This window comes from Tachysurus fulvidraco, chromosome 7 (assembly GCF_022655615.1).
Source record: "Tachysurus fulvidraco isolate hzauxx_2018 chromosome 7, HZAU_PFXX_2.0, whole genome shotgun sequence".
Taxonomy (NCBI): Eukaryota; Metazoa; Chordata; class Actinopteri; order Siluriformes; family Bagridae; genus Tachysurus; species Tachysurus fulvidraco.
The window spans coordinates 5,353,459-5,374,626 of record NC_062524.1 but is presented as its reverse complement, the minus strand read 5'-3'; the positions used below and the strand labels follow the sequence as shown (position 1 = coordinate 5,374,626).

General features: G+C 40.0%; 1 protein-coding gene across 1 annotated transcript; it reads right to left on the bottom strand.

Annotated features, from left to right (window-relative positions):
- Window positions 1-1,825: 1,825 nt before the first annotated feature.
- Window positions 1,826-16,397, bottom strand: mylipa (myosin regulatory light chain interacting protein a). The gene is made up of 7 exons (XM_027171529.2): window positions 16,164-16,397; window positions 14,834-15,024; window positions 6,590-6,775; window positions 5,389-5,586; window positions 4,687-4,851; window positions 3,034-3,445; window positions 1,826-2,902 (listed from the first exon to the last, which is right to left on the bottom strand). Exons 1-7 carry the CDS (start codon window positions 16,248-16,250, stop codon window positions 2,714-2,716), a joined length of 1,428 nt encoding a protein of 475 aa, XP_027027330.2. The 5' UTR covers window positions 16,251-16,397; the 3' UTR covers window positions 1,826-2,713.
- Between the last annotated feature and the right edge of the window lie 4,771 nt (window positions 16,398-21,168).

Here is a 21,168-nt window from a genome sequence, read left to right as displayed (position 1 = left end):
GTGTAGTGTAGTGTAGGGTTGTGTAGTGTAGTATAGTGTAGTTTCTTCTTCTTCTTCTTCTTCTTCTTCTTCTTCTTTTTCTTCAAGTCAAGTCAAGTTTTTGCATTAAGCTTTTATTGTCATTTTAACCATATATGCAGTACACAGCGAAATGAGTTTCTCAGTGCTACATAAAACAACATAGAGCTAAGGACTTCAGTCCTAGTCACAAGTGCAACATGGGCAACCATAATGCAACGGTTTGGGTCAAAAGTTAATACAAAACTTTACAAAAACATACAAAAATACACAAAATATAAAATCGTTTGTGTGTGTTTTTGGTATATTTCAGTTCTCTTTGACCATAGATTTTTGCCAACAGGTTAGACGTCAGTGTGTTGTTCAGTCAGCAGATGGCGCTGTACAACTGCTCTGCACTGGAAACCTGTGCAGGTTTATTTTTAGCTTCTACACTCAGAAGAATGAGCTCATTAACATAAGAAGTAATGCTTTTACAAATGTGTCCCAGAGAAGAATAACTGCCAAGCATTTCAGGGTAGATCTGTAACCCAGATTTGTTTCCATCTTTGCTCTTATTCTGTTCTTTGAATTTATGTACACTGAACAAAATGTTAAACGCAACACTTTTGTTTTTGTTTCTCCCATTTTTCATCAGCATTTTCCCTTCCCTTCCCTTTCCTTCCTTCCTCTTCTCTTCTCAACTTTTCCTATCTCCCAAACACACATTACGCAATTCCAGACAGCTTGTCATGCTTTAACCCAACCTCTGTACCTCTCAGTGTAAAAGCTGATTTAACTTAATCCCCTCCTTCTCTAACAGTCTGGAAAATTATCACCTGACCTCTGACCCTGCATGTGGAAAAGAACGTACAGATGTGTACGGTGTGAGAATTATAGCTGTGTGTGTATGTGTACATACGCACTATAGATCACGTCTTCATCATCTAGTGAACTCCAGCCTCCGTATCAGTGCTGTGTGAGGAACTGGGTGAAAGGGGAAGACCGGCGTTATCAGAAATAGATGACATATCAGTGAAAGCTTGAACGATGGTTCAAGTTCTGCACTAGTGAAAAGGGTTTATTTAGGAGTGATTGAAAAAAAAATCAACCTAAATAACATACATAATATTTTTCTTTAAAAATTACATCTTCGGTAACTCCAAGATGTATTTATTGTATTGTCAACACGCTGCGGTCTATATAGCACTTGTTTCTCCTTTAACTAAAGAGCAATGCAGCAGCACTTTAGTTCTTGGCCAGCTCGAGGTCACCTCCTCAAACAGATCAGCTAGCTAAGATTTAACCTTCATGCTAATACCATCATCAAACCCAGAACACTGGTCATCTCATAGATCGTAAACTAGCCAAGCCCGGGACTTATTCTGAACAATCCGTGTTATATATATATATATACACACACACACACACACACACGTAAGTATATAAAACATTGAACTGCTAAAAAAATGTGGGTTAGAAGAAGAAAGCTCTTGTTTGTTGGTCTGAACTGAGCATTCTCTCTTTGCATTCTCACTTTGCATTGGTTTCCCTTTGTTTTTTCCAATATCCAATAACGTTCCATTTAGCTATAAAACTCATTTTCTTGGACCTCAGTGGGTGACTTGAGCTATTCCACAGAACACACTTGACACCGAAGCCACTAGAATGTGAAGGAAAGAGACACAGGGGTGTGTGTGTGTGTGTGAGAGAGAGGAGGTGGTGTCTGGACCCGGAGCACAACTTTAATCCTCTTCAGCAACATGCTTGGTTATGTAACTTAGTAGATAAATAAATGCCTGTTACCTCCCACAAATCACACAAAGTCTTAATGTTTAAAAATCACAACTTTATTAATACCTCTTTTTCAAGTAAATATAAAAAAGACTCTACAAGTACAGAGCATAGCTTTTGCTTCAAACAAACAGAAACAAAATCTATTTATAGAAAGTGAAAAAAATTGCCCCTGCAGTGACCGTGTCAGGAATAAAGAAAATAAAATTCCTCTTCATTTTTTTTGTTTTTTTTTTAAAACGACAAAAGTCTGTGCAAAGAAAGAATATGCATAACAAACACATTGTGTTACTGCTACGTTAAGGCCTCGGAGCTTTAAACCTCCTCGGTAAAGTGACGGTGTCAATATTTTACTATTTTGTATACGTCCCACAAAATAAAAAAATAAAGGCTACAATCGCACCGGATAATTTATTTGCATACGAGGGACGTCTAGTCGGCGAAGTCGTGTATTACACGTGTATATACTCGCCGCCTGGAGGATTTATGAATCTGTGAGCAATAAAATCCACACAAATGAAACATTCCTGTAACCTTCATCATAAAAAAAGAAAGCGAGACTGGCATCATACACACAAAATACTGCACACAATTCCACTGCAAATAAATCAATACGATCGAAAGTGGAAATCCTGTAATAAAAACCAAACGTATAAAATGCAATTAAATAGGAGGAGAAGAAAGAAAGAAAAAAAAAACGCATCAAGAGACATCAAGTTTCTAAAATAAAACTGAAGGCTATGATAGAATACACGTTAGAATAATACAGATTTAAAAAAAAATAAAAATAAAAAAAAAAGGACGTTTCAGATCAACTGATTCACTCAAAGATGAAGACAGAAAACTGATTTTAGAAAATGTTCATGGGAGAAGGTGGAGGTGGAGGTGAGAGTCGTGAATAACTGCGATGTGGATTGGAGGTTTAGGTCTGGCAGAGTTTGTCGTCGCTGCAGTAATGAGTGCTGCTGCAGGTGTGTGGCGCCATGGAGCGGCGGATAGGCGCAGGACTGCTGCTGCTGCTGCTCCCCACTGTCAGGTTCAGCAGACTGGTGCAGGTGGGCAGGTAGACGTGCTGGATGTGTTCTACCTCAGAGCGGCACACAGGACACGACTGCAAAGAGGGACAATTCATTTACAAATTTAATTTAAAAAAAAAAAAAAAAAGCCCAGGAGTAGAGTAATATAAAAACACCAAGCTGAATAGATGTAGTTTATTACAAGTTCACTATGTATGTGTCTCACCTGGAGTTGTGTAGCACAGTTCTGGCAGCACACCGTATGTCCGCAGGGGCAGAAGGCGGCGTCGATCTCTTCCTCGCAGCACAGCATGCACAGGAAGGCCTCGCGCAGCTTCTGCAGTTTCTCCTGCAGCAACCGGTTCTGCTGACAACCTCCACACTCTAGCAAACCTTCCTCTCCGTGCCAGGGTGAGCGGGAGGACGGAGACCGTGTGCCGGACCGAGACATGAGGTCCACAATGCCGGCGTTGTACAGAGCACGTCTGGCATAGTCGTACACCTCTTTGGACGTCCGGCGGATGTCAAAGACGTACTTCTTCCCCAGGTTGATGTTCTCATTGAGGAAAAGTGAAGCCAGGTGACCCTTGAAGTCACGGCTGTACTGCATCATGACCGCATTCGTTACGGTGTCACATCTGAGGAAAGAATAAACGCTTCCATTAGTGCCGAGCAAAAATTCTGACTGAGTTTCAGTAGCAGACTAAATATTTGAAAAAAAAAAAAAAAACACAACATGACTGAATTCAAACATCTATTAGTCTTTAAATCATCTGCCGCCGCTGCTGCTCTGGTGTGCTGCGTGTCCTTGCCAGCACTCAGAAAACTTCCCAAAGTGCTGATTCACAGTCACCGATCTCTATTAGATCAAATAAGTGAAGAGATGCCGAGTGTGCAGAAAAGAGTGAGACGAGCGAGAAAAACTGCACATGCTAAAGAAAAGTTGCAGAACAATGAGATGACGTCATCAGCCGTACACGCTGCCTAATCTGGAGCGGTGCCGAGGAGACGCCGAGGGCAGGTGGACGTGGAAAAGAGCCAGTTTATCACAATACTGTAGCAAATGCTGTTACTGAGAAATAAATCAGCACCAGGACGAAAGGAGTGACTCACGACAAGAACGCTCACATCATGTCATCACTTTTCTAGAACGCGAGAGTTTTATACCTTTACGATGACTATTTCGTCTGCTACTTTGTTTAACCTACATACTTGCCCTGGATTTAATAATGCGCAACACTCAAACCTAATTATATGATCATAATTTAAGAAGGGAAAAAACAAACACACACAGACTCCATGCTCAAGGTCTTTGAACAATGAAAGACAGCTTTGTTTAAAAATCACGACACGAATGCAGATTTGTAGCATGTTTTTAAAAACAGAAACATGAGAAATAATAAGGAAATAAAGAATACAATAAATAAATAAATAAATTTCAATCCTCAGCCCACAATGGGCCGATTCAAACCGCTGACACACAGCTAGCACACTTCTTCCAAACAGGAACAAATGATGTAGATGTTAGATCCTTGCCAGAACAAAATTATCCTCGAACCCATTTATTAACTTTATGCCCATGAAGCTAAATATAGCTGCAAAAAATAAACATTTGCTGATCCTCATAAACTCAGTGTGTGAAGGTGTTATTACTGTCTGGTGTAAGTGTGAACATGTTCACATATCATTCACAACCAGGACAAAGTGCAGCACTGAGACACAACATCGCTGCAGGACTTTGGGTTTTCTAAGAGCTGGGATGGTGACTGGTAGAGCTGATGAAATGCTCTATAGGTCTAGATCACGAGAAACATCCGAACATGGATAGTTTTTAAACATGGATCGGTGCTTGTTCTTCTCAGCGTGATGTTTCACCCACCTGTAGAAAGCGTGCGTCTCGGTGATGGCCCGGTACAGCCCGCTAGCCGCTCGGTTACTGATCAGCTTGAAGAGCAGGACCACGCTGTCGCTGCTTTCCTTGGTCACGGTCAGGTACACGCTCTTCCCTGACTGAGTGGCGATTTGGATTAAAGGATAAGAAATCCTGCCAATAAAAAAAAAAAGGGAGGGGGGGGTGTATTAAATGTACCGTTTAACAGCATCGTGAACAGCCACCAGAGCCACTCCGATGAGCTGGCATGAACCTCAGAGTTTACAGGACTGGAACTGTACTTTGGATGCAATATAATAATAAAAGTTTAGATAAAAGTTAAGAGTCTGTCTGCCTTACATTAAAGCCAATTAACTAAAGTAATAAATATATATAGACTAATATTAGAGGAAGGCTAGTGCAGTCGTGTGTGTGTGGTGAACGTCACATTCTCATGTCCTAAACATAGCTGCTTTTATATCTCTCGCTCTATCTAAGAAAGAAGGATAGAGGGAGAGAGACAGATGTGGTTTAAGGTTAGAGGTCAAATTCTCTGGTCTGAAGAAGGTTAGAAATGCAAATACAAGTGTGATGCTGCCACCACCATGTTTCACTGTTCTTAAAAGGTGCTTTATTATCAGTAGGGACTGAGAACTTGGTCAGTGTTGACAAAGTTCCCCCAACACTCTTATGAAGGATATCTTTAAGTACCTGTTGACCAGGCTGAAGTCGTCCCTGCAGACGGCGATGCCGTCAGGTCCCACACCGACCGCCAGCCTCTGGCCCTCTGCGTCCCGCACCCAGTGCCACTCTACGCCGTAGTGCTCCAGGGATGCCACCAGCTGTAGGGCCTGATACTCCACCGAGCCCTGGCTCAGCCCCTCTAGAGCCTTGTGCTTGGCTATGATACTGCCAAAGAAAAAACAGACACCAACACGTTCAGACTCGTACAATGAAGTTGGGGGAAAAACAAAAACAAAAAAAACAATCAAAACTGAAGCAAAGAGCACCACATAGTCAGTGTGTAGACTGGGACGGCGTTGGAAGAAGTCTGCGACTGATATAAAGAAAGATTTTATAGCCGTTCGGTCAGCGTCCGGTCGAATACGCGCAAGTTTCTGTACTTCGTTAGTGAACCACAACACGTGGAGACGGACGGAACAGGAGGCAAATACATGCCAAGTTTTCTTTTGTGCTCGAGAACATCCTGCAGCTGTACTGCACGTCAGACCACAAGCCATCGGCACTACATCATCAACAGACCGCTTTTATTCTGCACCTGAGGCAAAGCTCCGAATGTCACAGTCAGCATCTTTACAACGGTTTCCTTTGCATAGCATTGTGGGAAAAGAAAGCACTTGTCACTGTCAGAACACACACAGCTTTACCTCAGTCTCCTACACAGCGCTGACACTGCAGATGTTTTTCGATTCTAAATGAACGTCTCCTCACTGCGTATCGAGCTGCTGTTACATGAGATTAATAAACATCTGACGAACCAGAACTCACATAATCACACCACCACACCCCCTGTGTGCATCAACGAAGGGCAAAAGGGAAGCTTTATTTACACAAACATGTGAGATAGATGTGTATGTGAGAGAGCGAGCGCTGGTAAACAACGCCGTGTTTGGATGGACATGAACTCTGACCTCACATGCTTTACTTGGCCCGTTCCCATCTGCCACTGCTAAGACCAAGGACTCCATCAGGCACGAGCTAAACGACAGAATCGTAACCCTTCGTGTAACCGTAAACACTGGGATCAACGTCCAGTCACAGCTCTTCCTCCAGTCCAATTTTATAGGCAGTGCGAATCCTATTTAAACGATCGTGATCACTCGTGACTATCTGGCACTAGCGCGGTCATTTGGAAATGGGGGATTTATAACAGACATTCTGGCGTGTGTACCTGTTAACCGTCTCCTGGTCGGGGTCTTTCCCACACAGTTCGGTGTACCAGTATTTGGCCGTGTTCTGGTTGTAGTCACCGAACTCTGCCTGGGCCAAGAGGGAGCTGAGCTCCTCGGCCTGCTCCGAGCACATGCGCAGGTGACCGCGGTGCAGATCCTCTTTAACATGCATGAAGAACAAGTGCCTGAGAGAGAGAGAGAGAGAGAGAGATTAACAAAGTGTGACAGGTGGCTGCTGCTTGATAAGGTTACAACATACCCCATAGAAAAGGACTCCGAGTACAGTACTGACTTTGAGGACAGATACACAACACAAATATACGATCATATCAAAGTAAACACTCAAACAGTACAGAGTGTGAAAGCCTGAAGCAATATTTTCATTTAAAATGAAAAGACAGAGTCTTTTAGACATAGACATTAGACATAATTTAATCTAGAGCATCAGTGTCCTGGTAAAAACAAACTCATTCCACAGATGGTCTGCAAATGTATTATTCAACGAGTGCTTTGAATACTTCTACAAGAGTTTACAGTGAAATTCACTTTAACTTGCTCACATGCAGAAGTGTGAATATTAACAGAAACCGCCCAAAACCACACTCACACTTTTACAGTAAAATACAGAAGCACAGAGTTCCTGATGCAGACAGACTCCCTTTCAGCACACGGACTGAGGTCAGGCGGCGTTACATGGCCTGCATGTGGTGTGAAGTGCTTTGACTTTTGCCCTGCTGCCTCCCTCGCATGCTCGCGTCTCTTATCAGCCTGCAGAAGTTATCGGCCTCACTGTCTGGACTTTCCTCTTAGACCATATGTTAAGAGATTTAAAACCTTGCGCAAAAGCATGAGCTCTGCGCTAGGCTCGTTGTAGTACGACGTTTTATGTACTGATTAAAGTCACGCAGAATAAAGAAACTCACATACTGTAGATTTTCACTACAGAATCTGTGAAAAGCGGTGGTTAGCACGTTCGCCTCACACACAGGGTTGGGGGTTCGATTCCCACCTCCGCCTTGTGTGTGTGGAGTTTGCATGTTCTCCCCGTGCCTCGGGGGTTTCCTCCGGGTACTCCGGTTTCCTTCCCTGGTCCAAAGACATGCATGGTAGGTTGATTGGCATCTCTGGAAAATTGTCTGTAGTGTGCGTGTGTGTGTGTGCGAGTGAATGAGTGTGTGTGTGCCCTGTGATGGGTTGGCACTCCGTCCAGGGTGTATCCTGCCTTGATGCCCGATGACGCCCGAGACTCCCTGTGACGCGAGAAGATCGGATAAGCGGTAAAAAATGAAATGAAACTAAATGAAATCTGTGAAAAGTTAAGTTCATGAGCTGCTGTATGTAATTTGCACTAAACTCTAACTCTTAACTCGCCAAATAAAGATCAGCAGCATACGTTACATATTTAATCTGTAGCTCAGGCTTCAAAACCACAGTAATTCAAATGGCACAAAAACTAAGCTACACCACACAGAGGGATCGATGGAGACCCGTCTTAGTGGCGTCAAAAGCGTCATGATAAACTGGAGGCGATGAGGAAAAAAAGACGCTGAAATGTTCGTTCATGGGAACCCAAAATCTTGAAACTTGGAGGCATCCCAACTTCCTGCTCTTTCAGCCCCAGCCATGATGTGTGCATCAGCTCGCTGACAAAAGCTGCATAAATATTGATTTTTAGATTAAATAGGAGAACGTGGTGAAATAATAGACGAGGAATGAGTGGTTAAGGACGGGTTCCAAAACAAAAACAAGGGATGATCACATGTTGCACGTAGGGGTGTGGAATAATAAACACGCTCTGTGGAAAGACAAAGGCGGCGTGAGTAAGAGCTACCTTCCCTGCGGTGACACCGGAGTGCACCGCTCATGTGAAGAGCTACCTGAGAAGAGAAACAAAAGGAGGGCTGATGAAGGGAGGTTACTGTCGTTCACGGGCCACGCTTCGAGCAGAACAAGCGGCGCCGGTTTAGTCGAGGAGAGACAAAGGTGGAGAGAGAGGTGTGTGTGTGTGAGGGAGGGAGGGAGGGAGGGAGGGAGGGTGAGCAGCAGGGTTACTCTAGTTCACAAGAAACAACAACAAGAGGCACTGGTTTGCCATGTGTCTTATCGAGCTGAACACGAGATCTCACAGCTGCTCGTATGCAGGCGCCGTGTATAATCGACAACAGAACAGTGCCCTGAGGCCAGCATTCACTCGCAGTGCCACCTGTCTGTTCGTTTTAAACACAGTTTAACTTTCTGCGAACGGAAATCTAAACAGTCGAACACGAGACTAAAATTTGTTAGGTTTTTTGTTTACATGATAAAGTCTCCGTTTTGTTGCTTACTGTCGCACCAAGTAATAATAAATCTTTACTCGGTTTAGTGCTTGGACCCCAACTCTCTCTCGCATATTACCTTATATGGAAATTGTGTATGAAAGGAGGTCATAAGCGTCGAATCAAATTGACTGACGTAACGGTGGCAACAACAACAACCACCCTGTGCATGTTGCTGTTTTTTTAAATACGTTTGTCTCAGCTGAAAGAGGGACACCGTCCCATATGGTGCAGGCGAGTGGTGAGCAGGAAGAAGCTGCCGAGTCAGCGTTCAGGTTTCAGCACACAGAGTTCTGGTCAGATGACGACAGATGCGCTTCAGCATGTGCGCCGATATCCCGGCACGCTCGACGACATGGGGATATCCCTGTGAACGACAACAAAAGTCCAAACCGACTTGAAGCCAAATTGATTTGTTTTTAAAACAGCCGACCCTATTTTACACGGCTGATCAATACGGTTTGTGGAATATCGGGTTTTTGTTACACTGAAGCTTTCATGACCCGAAAATAGTCATCAAAACAGAGGTGTTAATCTACACCCAACACAGGAGACAGGATCTGCTAGATGTTAAAGTCGAGGTAATAATTAACACGATTAAATGGAATAGATGGAGTCCCACGTAGTAAACAAGGCTTCCCCCCCCCCAAACTCTAGAAATGATTAGTCCGTTTAAACCGATCTGCTGTTAAATGATGACCAGCAGCTTCGTTTTAGTCTGCGAGAAGTGATCAGCAGTTCTGGAAAGTGGACTGTGGACCAGACACACACCTTTTGTACGACAACAACGAAACTTCCAGCATGATCTCATGACAGAAAAAGAAACACCAGTAATTAATTAAAACACATCTGTGAATCAATGACAGGAAACAGGTCACTGCTCCAAAAGAGTCCATAGGCGTGACGAGTCGGGCTTTTCGTAGAGTCGTTCTAACGTCCGATGAAATAAGATGAATATTACGTCTTTTGTCTGATCACATCCCTTTGAAACAAAGCCCACCTCACGTGCTTCCACCTCCCCTACGGCCTGACTGATATTCAGTAAACGGGGGAAGGGGAAACAAAACCCCATCTGCTTTTCAGAAGGACTGGACAACGTCTACAAACATAATAAGCAACATGTTTAGGAGCAACACACCATCATCCTTTTTCCAGGATCGTAACAGAGACAAAGAACGAAGAAACCGACACATTCATTGTGCCAGAGCTGGCAAACGTCAGACACTCGCCACAGCACAAAGATCTTCTGAATCGGAAAAAGAAAGTTTTCTTGCCCGGAGACGGCGACGCGTCAGCCAATCGGATCGTCCGTAACCAGACCTCACCGGCCGAGCTGAAACAAAGCTCTTTCAGTTTGTTAAACAAAACAGGCCCGAGCTGCTCAGCCGGGGTTACTATCAGTCAACGAACTAGAGTAAACCCTGCCAGCGCAAACCTCTACATCCGCCACCAACACACACACACACACACACAATAAAATAAAGTGAAAGCTTGTGCTTGTACCTGGGAAAACAAACGCATTTTTCTAACATTTATATATGCAGTTAATCCCTGTGGTGTTTTCGGTCATCATGCACGACCCGCTAATTAAAACCTGCCTGAAAGCTGTGCGTGTACAGAAATATGGGGAATAAATAAAAAAAACGAGTATAGAAGGAGATTTATAGAATAAAGAAGGAGATTTATAGCCTTGAAAGCTTGAGACACTGAAAAACAAAGATGTTCTAACACGACGAACCAAAACGTGTGAAACAAATCCAGATAATAATCCGTAACTCTGGCTGATGAGTGTGCGAGTTATCGGCGAAAGTGCGTTCCAAATAACTAATTATTTTATGTATATACTTTATATTTATTTAATCAGAAAAGAAAAACAGCTTAAGGAAGATCTCTTCATATTAAAATACTACAGGGAGGTGTGTGTGTGTGTGTGTGTTGGGGGGAGGTGGGTGTTGCTCTTGCTTCCTGTCATGTAACACATAGGTTTGATGAAATCTCTAGGGATCTTTACTCAACATTTGTCTCTGTGTTACAGCAGCAGAGGAAACACTACCTCAGGATTGGAGTCTCACTCGGAAGCTGTCGAGGACATTTCTGTCATCTGGGTAATAACAGCAGGTTAAAGGATTTGTTCAGGCCGTGTCCTGATTAAACGGGAGCCATGTTGACTGACGCAAAACCTTTGAGTCCATGACGGGTCGAGGCAGCGAGCACCTCAACTCGCACTTAAACGACTTTAAAACAAGTGTTTTACATAGTTCCAACAGAACACAGGCTGCTTTGCGTGCGTGTGTGTGTGTGCGTGTCCCTGCAGGTTCTACACATTTGAGCACATTTGTGTTTAACTCGATACGTCCATTGGTCCTTAAAGTCAGAGTTTAATATTCAGGTCAGGAAACTTTTGGCTGCTTTTGTTAATCATTATTTCACCCACAATTAAACTGCTAGAAAGGGAAAAAAAGTGAAATACAAAACAAAAAAAACGAAAGTCAACCACCAAACTAATTAATATATATATATATATACACATACATACACACACACAAAATATATATATACACCCCCATTTTACCCCCTAGCTTTAGTCTTCTCTGTTGTCTTGTGCAAGTGACCCACTGAAAAAGGAGGAGAGGGGAAAGGGGGGGGGAGCACACTAAATAGGGTGTGTTTATTAAATTTTTTAAAGCCAGGTCATATCTCGGCACACAGATTTTAAGGAGTCTGTGTAGCACTTTAGATTTTACTGTGCCAAACAGAGGAATACACAGAGTTGGGGGAAGTGTGTGTGTGTGTGTGTTAGGGGGGTTGACTCCAGTCAGCCCAGAGGTCAGAAGATATGAGAATGTTTTGTGCCTCCAAGGACTTCTGCTCTCTTTAACCCTTTCCTCTCTCCCACCAGCCTGCAGGTGCTGAATCTGTAATGGTCTTCTCCACTCAGATGTCGATACTGTACTGTACTGATCTATAACATGCTGCTGATCTATAACATGATGTTTCCACATCAGAATCAGCACCATATTGTTAAAGCAAAAAAAAAAAAAGTGTCTCCCCCATGTGTGTGCTTTAACTGTACATGTGTTCAGCGTCGTTAATAAACCTCATGAGTATGACTGGATTTCTGCTGACTCTCACTGTAACGGACGTGCAGTTAAATAAGAACTGCAGCTTGAGCGCGACATGCAGAGAAATGATGTCTATAGGCTGAAAAAATAGAAAAACAAAATTAAACTAAAAAAAAAGGTTTAGCTGAGGAGCTGCAGGAGGTTATATTTCATCTGGATTGGAGAGTCTTACATAACCACAGGCTAATGTAAAGAGTAATGTTTACATAACAGGCTGAGAGAAAAAATAAAAAAGTGGGGGATGGGAGAGAGAGAGAGAGAGAGAGAGAGGGAGAGACTGATATGAAGTGACAGGCTTTTATGATCAGAAATCTTACACGTTTCCTCCCTCATCACGTCTGTGCGTTTTCCCTCAACGCTGCTCTGAACGCAGCATTTTCTCTCCGCTCAGACACGTGCGACTCATCTAATCCGCTAATTAACACGATTATCCTGAGGCGACGTGGGAGTGTTAGAGAAAGGAAACATGAAACTATCAAGCCAGCTTACTGCTGTAGACTTGTTGATTTTCTCTAGTATAAGTGTATTGTGTACTGAGAGAGAGAGAGAGAGATTTTTTTTGGGTCTGTAGTCAACAAAATGCTGTAAACACCTTTTCTGAGAAAGAAAAATAACCAAAACACACACTGACTCACTGCAGTAACTATACATAGGGCAATAAAGATAGAATAGATACTGAATAATTTATACACTGTGTGTGTAAGAGAGATGTGGATATACTGTGTTTGTGAGCGTTGCAATGCCCTCAAGCTGAGGAGATGTAGGGGATGTAGGGCAAAGGGGACATACGCTGAAGCGAGTCAGAAATGTCAAGCTAAAAACGGACTTCTGTAGAAGGGATGAAGTCAGTTCCTGTCGGCGGTGGACCGCCGCTTATAATAATCTAGTGCTGAACACTTTCAGTTAATAAAGGCAAGACAATTCCTCCATTGTAAAGGTGCAGAATGAAGCACGTCCACTCACACCCATGAGTCAATAGCAAAACTTTTCATCATGCTCTTCACACAATAGAGATGCTGCTGGAAAAACCCAGCATAGAGACGGGTCAGAAAAAGATGACTCACTTTACCGTGCCTCGCTCTTTCACTTTCCATCTCTCTGTCCAGCTCATAATCAAGTCATTTCATTCTTGAGTGATCACAGAGCCCTCCCTTTCCTTCACATGAATCCTCAGTGATCTGGTAATCATTAATGGTTAAGAGAACAGCACCTCAGATCATCACCCATCTATAGAAACCTGCCATTTGTACAGACTTTGAATCCACCTGATGAAACTTTCACAGAGAATTGGTTGCAGTACCGTTTCTCAGGAGGTCAAAACACTTCTCTTTCCTCCTAGCGCAAAAAAGTCCCTAAAAAAAAAGGTTAGTTGGAATTACGCTAATCGTTTCAGCCTGATTTTATTGCAGGAAAAAAACAAAACAAAACAAACAAACAAACAAACAAACAACCAGCATTTCATAAAAGAATTTGTCACATGCTCGTGTTATCATGAACCGATTTAGTGCGTCACTGCGAGAGAAAACAAGAGTTTTGATTAAAATCTGAGCGATACAACGCTGGTCTAAAATCCACCAATAATGCAAAAAGAGGGCAGGGCAGGATAATGCAAAAGTAACAGAACAGGTACGAACACTGTAGAGGTGATTTGGAATAGTCACTGAGTTAGTACAATAAACAGAACATCCAAATTTTGTTTTAAAGCCTTAGATCCATCAGGAATCCGACAAGGAGAACACATTGTTTTACTGCACACACTGTACAGTTCGGTTATTGGGCTGTTTTTGTACAGAGGGATCTTAAAGTAATCTTAAAGTAAAAACAGAGTTAAGAAGCCCAAGGATAATCAGTTCACGACAAAGTAATCAGCGAGCTCAGCGACTCAACCCACATAGATAAGCTCTGACAAGAGCATGATGCCTCACAGGAGGAGCTTCTTTATAGCTCATCGAAATGACCTGCTCATTTTAACCTGCTCCCGAGCCAGAAAGTGGTCTCGTCCTGACACGCTTGTGCCGTGTGACTTTTAAAGCACGATACGTGTCCGGACATCTCCGCTCCATCATCTAAAACACTCGAGACTAAATGTTTCGAAAAATTTTCCATTGGAAAAAAACCCTCTTGAATTATTCAGAAAAACAGAAGTGTGCCAAAACAGTCTGGCGCTCTACAAATAAAAAAAGAAAACCACACAGGGAACAAAGTAGAGCGAGGAGAGGAGGTGAGTGGGGACGAGAGGCTTTGCAGCAGGGATCGCATTTCTATGTGCTGCCTCCGAGCATCGTGCTGCTGGATGACCTAGAGTTACCCCGAGCGAGCAGGGTTACTACAGGGCATTCATCTATGCCGGAAAAAGAAAAGCAGCAACACTTCACAGGCTCTTGTCTTGCACTGCTTGATAGATAGCTGATGTATATTTGAAGCAGACTTCAGGAAACATTGCCGGACATGAATTTTTTATACGCAACATGACCCAGATTTGGTCGAGAACAAGAATCTCATTTTAGAAGCCAAAAAACTGTTTGTTTTTCTGTTTCTTTTAAAATAGCTACATGTACTTCCTGCAAGTAGTTCCATGTTTGCTTGTTCTTCCTGTCACTCAGACTTCTCTGTAAAGTGAACCATATTTGCCAGACATGTCGTCTTAAATTTAACACAGCTTTATAGTAAAAAACAGAACAAAAACAACTCTGAACATGTGCTGTGAGGATTTATCCTGTACTGAGCTCAAACAAACCGATTACTGGTGCACTGACAAGACACACTGAAAACCTGTTAAATTTTCCCTCATGCCAGAAATAAATACCTTGTCTGCTCTTGTAGTATTAAATGTGGCTCGACGAAGAATTTGACCCTCAGTCGGAGCCTGCAGGGAGTCACGCTGTCCATCTGCTGCGAGATTCGGTTCCTCAGGTTCAGCCACAGGTTCTCTCCTTTACCGCCGGAGAACTGGAGGCCAAAATAGTCCACCTCGATAATTCCTAACTTTCTACATACCTGTGACAAAGAGAAAAGAAAACAGATCATGTCAATATAAATATTAGGATGAAGCTGGTATTTCAGTGATGGCATCTTTAGACTCAGGAATGCAAAGCACATCCTTCCAAACAACACACAGTAGGAACAATCATATTTGCGTGTAATTATCTCACAGTCTGGGAATATTAATTAACTGGAAGAACTTGTGGAGCTACACAATGTATGCGTGTTGTGTTGAATATGAAACTATGCAGAAAGCAGGTGCAGAGGATTTGAACTCTAGTAACCTCGGTCAACTTCATCAGTAACGACACTAAGCCACCAGAGCAACACGTTTAACAGGAACAAAAGAGGTGTCCTCTTTAGGTCATGCCAACATTTCTGACCATGTATTTAGTTTTATAGCTTTAAATCTTTTTTAAAACACTACATTGCAGATAAACATAGGCAGCATTTTGATTGAATCCCAACAGATTTTTCCATATTGTTCAAAACAAAATTTATTAAACCAATGATTGCACCACAGGACATTTTGAGTAGTTTTAGCTACTGAAAATGATAGTAATATCAAGTTATTGTTATTAACAACAATAAGGACATTAATAATAAGAAAATTATTAATAAACCACTAATAATAATAATAAACACACAATAACAATACTAAATAATAATAATAATAATAATAAATAATTAACAATAATAATGATAACAAAATAATGAAAATATTAAAAAATAATAACAATAATTCTAAATAATCAATAATTAAATTACAATAATTCTAACAATTATAATAAGAAAAATAATGATAATAATACCAAATAATAAACAATAATAATAATAACAATAGCACTAAACAACAACAACAACAACAACAACACCAAATAATACTAAACAACAACAACAACAACACAATAGCACTAAACAATAACTAATAATAATAATAATAATAATAATAATAATAATAATAATAATAATAATAAAAATAATAATAAACCTACAGGCTTTAATGGGGTTTGTTTACCTCCTTCACAGAGACTCCTGTATGAAATAAGTCTAATTGTATTCCTGCTATAATAACCTAAGATCCGTGTGAAGTGTTAATGTAAGTAAATAAGAAATCGGAAATAAACAGAAGAATAAACAGAAGAATCTCTCACCTTATTTAAACAATCCTCTCCATTCGCCTTGGCATCAACTTCCACCTCCATCACCACCGAGTCCGGCCGCGTTACATGGCACAGCATCGCGGGGATTAGCTTTGGTTTATTTCCGGTGGCTGCTTAAAATAAATTAAAATAAAACGACCCTCTTCGGTCTAAAAGCCCTACATTGACTCCTGCAGTCACTTCCCTGAGCTGTCTCTAACGCGCACTGTCTTTACCGTGCAGCTCAATTCCGGCCCTATATGAATGAATCAAGAGCACAAGCCACGCCCATTTCCGGGAGAAGAGACAAATCGTCGACGTCAACTTCATTTGCATATAATTTGCATTGAACCAATGGAAAAGCATTTGGAGTAGCCTGGTTTAAAACTTGACATAATGTTGTAATTTGTTTGTTTGTTTGTTTGTTTGTCTATCTATCTATTTCGATATGTTCATTTAAAATAACTAGAATAAATATCAAATAAAATAGTTTCAAAATGTATTAAATAATTACACATATAATTACACAAATTACTAAAAAAAATACACAATTATGACCATGTTAAAATAAATTCTTGGTTTGTTTTATGTATTTATTTATTTATTCATTTATTTATTCTAATAAAAAAAATTGCATCAAACATTTAATTTCACATAAGGGCCATATTAGGTGATCCCATAATTAAAGATAAAAAGTTTGATGTTAAAATGTGTTTAATATAAATATTTCAAGTTTAATTCCACGACAAATTATGTAAAAAAACAAACAAACAAACAAACAAAAAACCTTACAAATATTTGAAGAGTGTTTTAAAAGATTGTTTTTATGTGCCTCAATAATTATTCACAGTTTATTTTAACATGATACATAAAGTATTTTTTGTTAAATTATTTTGTTATAAACTGTCAAACAAAAGCATTCAAGGTGCATAAGGACCACCTTAGGCCAAATTGGATGCGTAGGTTAAAATAACTATTCTAAATGTTATTAAAATACTTTTCTTTCCTAAAAAAAGTAACAAAAATCACAAACTAAATGTTAAATAATTTCTTCCTTGTTTATTGTTTGAAATTTGCTTATATTTTATTAGCAACAAAAAAAGAATTAACATCAAATTTGTAAAAAAAAAAAAAAAAAATTCTGAATTCATCACAAATTTAAACCGAGACACACAAGAACAACAAAACCTTGAAGAAGAATCTTAAAGTGAGGTGCTAATGAGATATAATATGAATCCTGTGTGAGTGATTATGTCACGTGACATGCTGGGGGATGATACGAAATGTAGTTCATGGCAGCTACAGACTTTTCTTTTACAGTATGCAAAGTAAAAGTATACAATATAAATGTGCAGTCGTTTAAATACAATGTCACAGCCATTGTGCATACGATTTACATATATCTGTGTTACAGCACTTGTGTGTGTGTTTACGCTGATCAGCAGGTTGAGGAAGACATCAACCAGACATCTCATTTGACAGAAAAATTGGATTACAGATGTTCTCTGTTTAATTGTTCGTAACGTCTGTTCAATCATTTTGCAGTTTTTTTCTCCAATACCATTTAAAGCTGTATTTGTCAAACATAATCAGAGATACTAAAAAGAATAAACAAGAATAATATAAAGAATAAAATTTACAAAAATACAAAAGAATACAAATATACTAAGAATAGAATTTCACTAAAATTACAATAGAAATATACGTAATATGTAAACTATACAGTTGGGAAAAGAAAGCATATAAACAACAAAATGAACAAAGACAACAAACAAAGAAAATAAATATATGCAGATTATTGAAAGAATATTCATCTACTACCATGTTGTACTGTTTGCCCCCACCCCCACCCGGGTTTTCCTGTTTTTGGAGAACATAAGTTTCAAAATAAGTTTTAAATCTCTGTTACAATGCACCGACATAATATAACATGGAATAAACATTTATAGGCAGAAAAGACTCGACATGTTTTAATCCTTTTATATGAAGCCTTATGAAAGTCCATGTGTTTGTTGTTGCTATGGAAACAGTTATATACTCACTTGAGAAGAACCCAATTCCATGTTGTCTTTGAGGACAACAATCTCCTCATCAATACACAATTATCAGACTGTATCTGACTGTAGAAAGGACATTATTCATAATAACACTCTCTGGTGTTTATAACAGTTTATAATCACACTCTCCAGTCTCACCCAATGAGGATGAGGTTCACTTTTGAGTCTGGTTCCTCTCAAGTTTCTTCCTAGTCTATCTAAAGGAGTCAGTCACCTCAGTCACCTCAGTTACCTCAGGCTTGTTCATTAGGGATAAATACAAACACATTTAAATATAAATCTAACATTAATCTTTGTATAATATTAAGCTTTGGTACTATATTTATGTTCTGTAAAGCTGCTATGAGACGACATCCATAGAAAAAACTAATGCACACAGATATAAAAATTTTGAAGCTAGAATTTTCTCACAGTGCTTCCAAAGACAAAGTGAGAAATGTAGCTTGTTTTTGCTGGATATGAAAAAAAAACTTAGCATGAATTTATCTGGAGTCTCACAGAAAGAAATCTGGCAGCTGCTAGAGAAAAAGTCACGTCACATCTCTGAGGTAAACTGGAGCTTTTACCAAGATGTCTATAAAATATATCATAAAGCATATATAAAGCAGAGAGACCAGGAGCCTGGAAGGTCTGCATTTAGTAATCGTTTTTGTACAGAAGTGCATTGCTGGTGTAGAAGAAGAAGAAAAAACTTTCATCTCGTTCTAATGAGTCAATCGATAAAAAAAAAAGAGAATAGAATAAAGATACAAATCTAAAAATAAATAAATAAATAAATAAATAAATAACAAACAAAACAGATTTAAATAGCAGATTCCCCATAGTAACCATAGCAACCATAATACCATAGTAACCAGCTACAAGTTAGACAGCTGATGACCAGCGGCGTCGTTACGGACGAACAAAAACACATGGGATTTTATTGATTTTGTGAAAGCATTAAAAACACCAAACTGAAATTTCTGACTGATATAACAGTCAGAAAAACAAAATTTGGAAATGTAAAGGTAAAGACGACATGATTCTCTAGGTGTATAAATATTACATTAAGTCAAAGCTTATAATAAAATATGGAGAGGATTAAACCATTCTGTGGTCATGAAACATCAACATTACTGAATAGCTGCAGCATCTGGAGCAAAAAATATAAAACCGGGAAGGAAGCCGAAGCAGAAGATCCACAAAGAAATGATCTAGAGCTAGAGGAAAAGTGGAGATCTGCACATAAACGCCTTTACAATCCTGCTCGTGTTGAGTTACAGCGCTGACGCTGGAGTGTGAACGCTGTGTGTGAGACAGGAACATGATCCTGAACCTCATTCTGAAAAAAAACCCAAGTGTCTCAGGAGGCACACTCAGAAATCAGGCCTCATATCAGTAAGAGGCTCAGTGGAATTTTGATGACTTCCAGAAAGAAATCTGTCGGTCAGTCTGCCTGCCTGCCTGTCTATCTCTCTCTCTCTCTCTCTCTCTCTCTCTCTCTCTCTCTCTCTCTCTCTCTCTCTCTCTCTCTCTCTCTCTCTCCCTGTCTGTCTCCCTCTAAAACACTGTCTGTCAGTCACTGTCTGTCTGACTGTCTCTTTCTCTCACTGTCTGTCTGTCTCTAACATCTGTCTGTCTATCTCTCTCTTACTGTCTGTCTGTCTCTCACATCTCTCTGTCTGTCTGTCTGTCTGTCTGTCTCACTCTCCCCCCTCTCTGTTTTTTAAAGCAGCATTGTATAATTCTGAGCCCTCTGCTGTCTGTGATGTGAACTGCAGTTACAATGAAAAAGTAAACAGGCTCGACATTTTTGAAAAAGCGCACAATTTAAATTCCAAACAAATCACACAAATCAAGCACAATAGTGTTTTTACACTGATTTTTTTAACCAATAAAATATCAACACTGTAATCATTTTGCTGTGGGTTACCTGGCAGAAATTTTCTAAAATTTAAAAATACTTCCTCGAGCATGAATTAATTGAAGCATTTATTTATTTATTTTATCTATTTTATCTATTTATTTTTATTTTTACTGGATTTTTAAAACTCCTGACTTTAAAACATCTAATGTGGTTAAAATGATAGAATATATTTCTATATGGCTGAAATGTTTATAACACAATGTTGTTTTTAGCGTTAATTTTAGCGTTAATTTAACAGCTTAATTTGATAAATTGTTTTTTTCTGACTTCTTATTTGTTTTGAACGTAATGTCGCCCCAGCATGATGTTACTGCAGCTTGTTGAAGATGAGTCAATATTCTCCACACACTGGGTGTACACTCAGGTGAGTCTGATTTAATCTGGTCAAAGACGTAATATTTGTTTAGTAAAACATTACAGTGAACAAATTTCTTGAAGTGATCCTACAAGATCTTTCTGTTTTGTCCTTTAAGATAATTCCTTCAGAAATCTTACAGGAACGCCTAGAAAATAGGACAAAAATGACAGAAATGTGTAAAAGAATCTGCACTCAGTCGTACTGCCCTAAGGTTACCTCTTCCTCTTTATCTTGATGGTCTATGTCTGCCCTCCTGTCCATAAATCAACTATATACTCTCACCTACAGTAAGTCGGGTAATCTGCTTCATCTTATCACTGCTGTCTCCTCTGAGGACTACAGCATTGCCCCAGATATACAACAACCTGTTATTAAAACAATTACCAGGCCATAAAGACTCCATGATCTGTATCTACTGCAGCAAGTAATCACACCAGACACAGCTATGTTTTATGGCACGGCGGAGTGGACTTCATTCGGTTTATCTATTTTTTCCTCTGTTCATGCAGCAGATATGACATAACAGCTAGAAGTCTTAGTCTTGTTAATCCTCCTTATGGAAGTCATAAACCTGATCTAAAATTAAAGCCAGATTTCAAAGCTACTTATCAATCAATCAATCAATGGAAATGGGTTTGATTTCACAGTTTACTTTGTAGATACAAACATTTACGTGAGAAAAAATTATTTTTTTGG

Bases quoted from the DNA above. Each gene is read 5' to 3' on its own strand.
- mylipa (XM_027171529.2), bottom strand. From the start codon at position 16,250: ATGCTGTGCCATGTAACGCGGCCGGACTCGGTGGTGATGGAGGTGGAA. The intron at 5,587-6,589 runs GTACACACGCCA...TTTCTTTGGCAG, and splicing joins GACCAGGAGACGGTTAACAG to TATCATAGCCAAGCACAAGG. The intron at 3,446-4,686 runs GTGGGTGAAACA...TTCTTTCCTCAG, and splicing joins GAGACGCACGCTTTCTACAG to ATGTGACACCGTAACGAATG.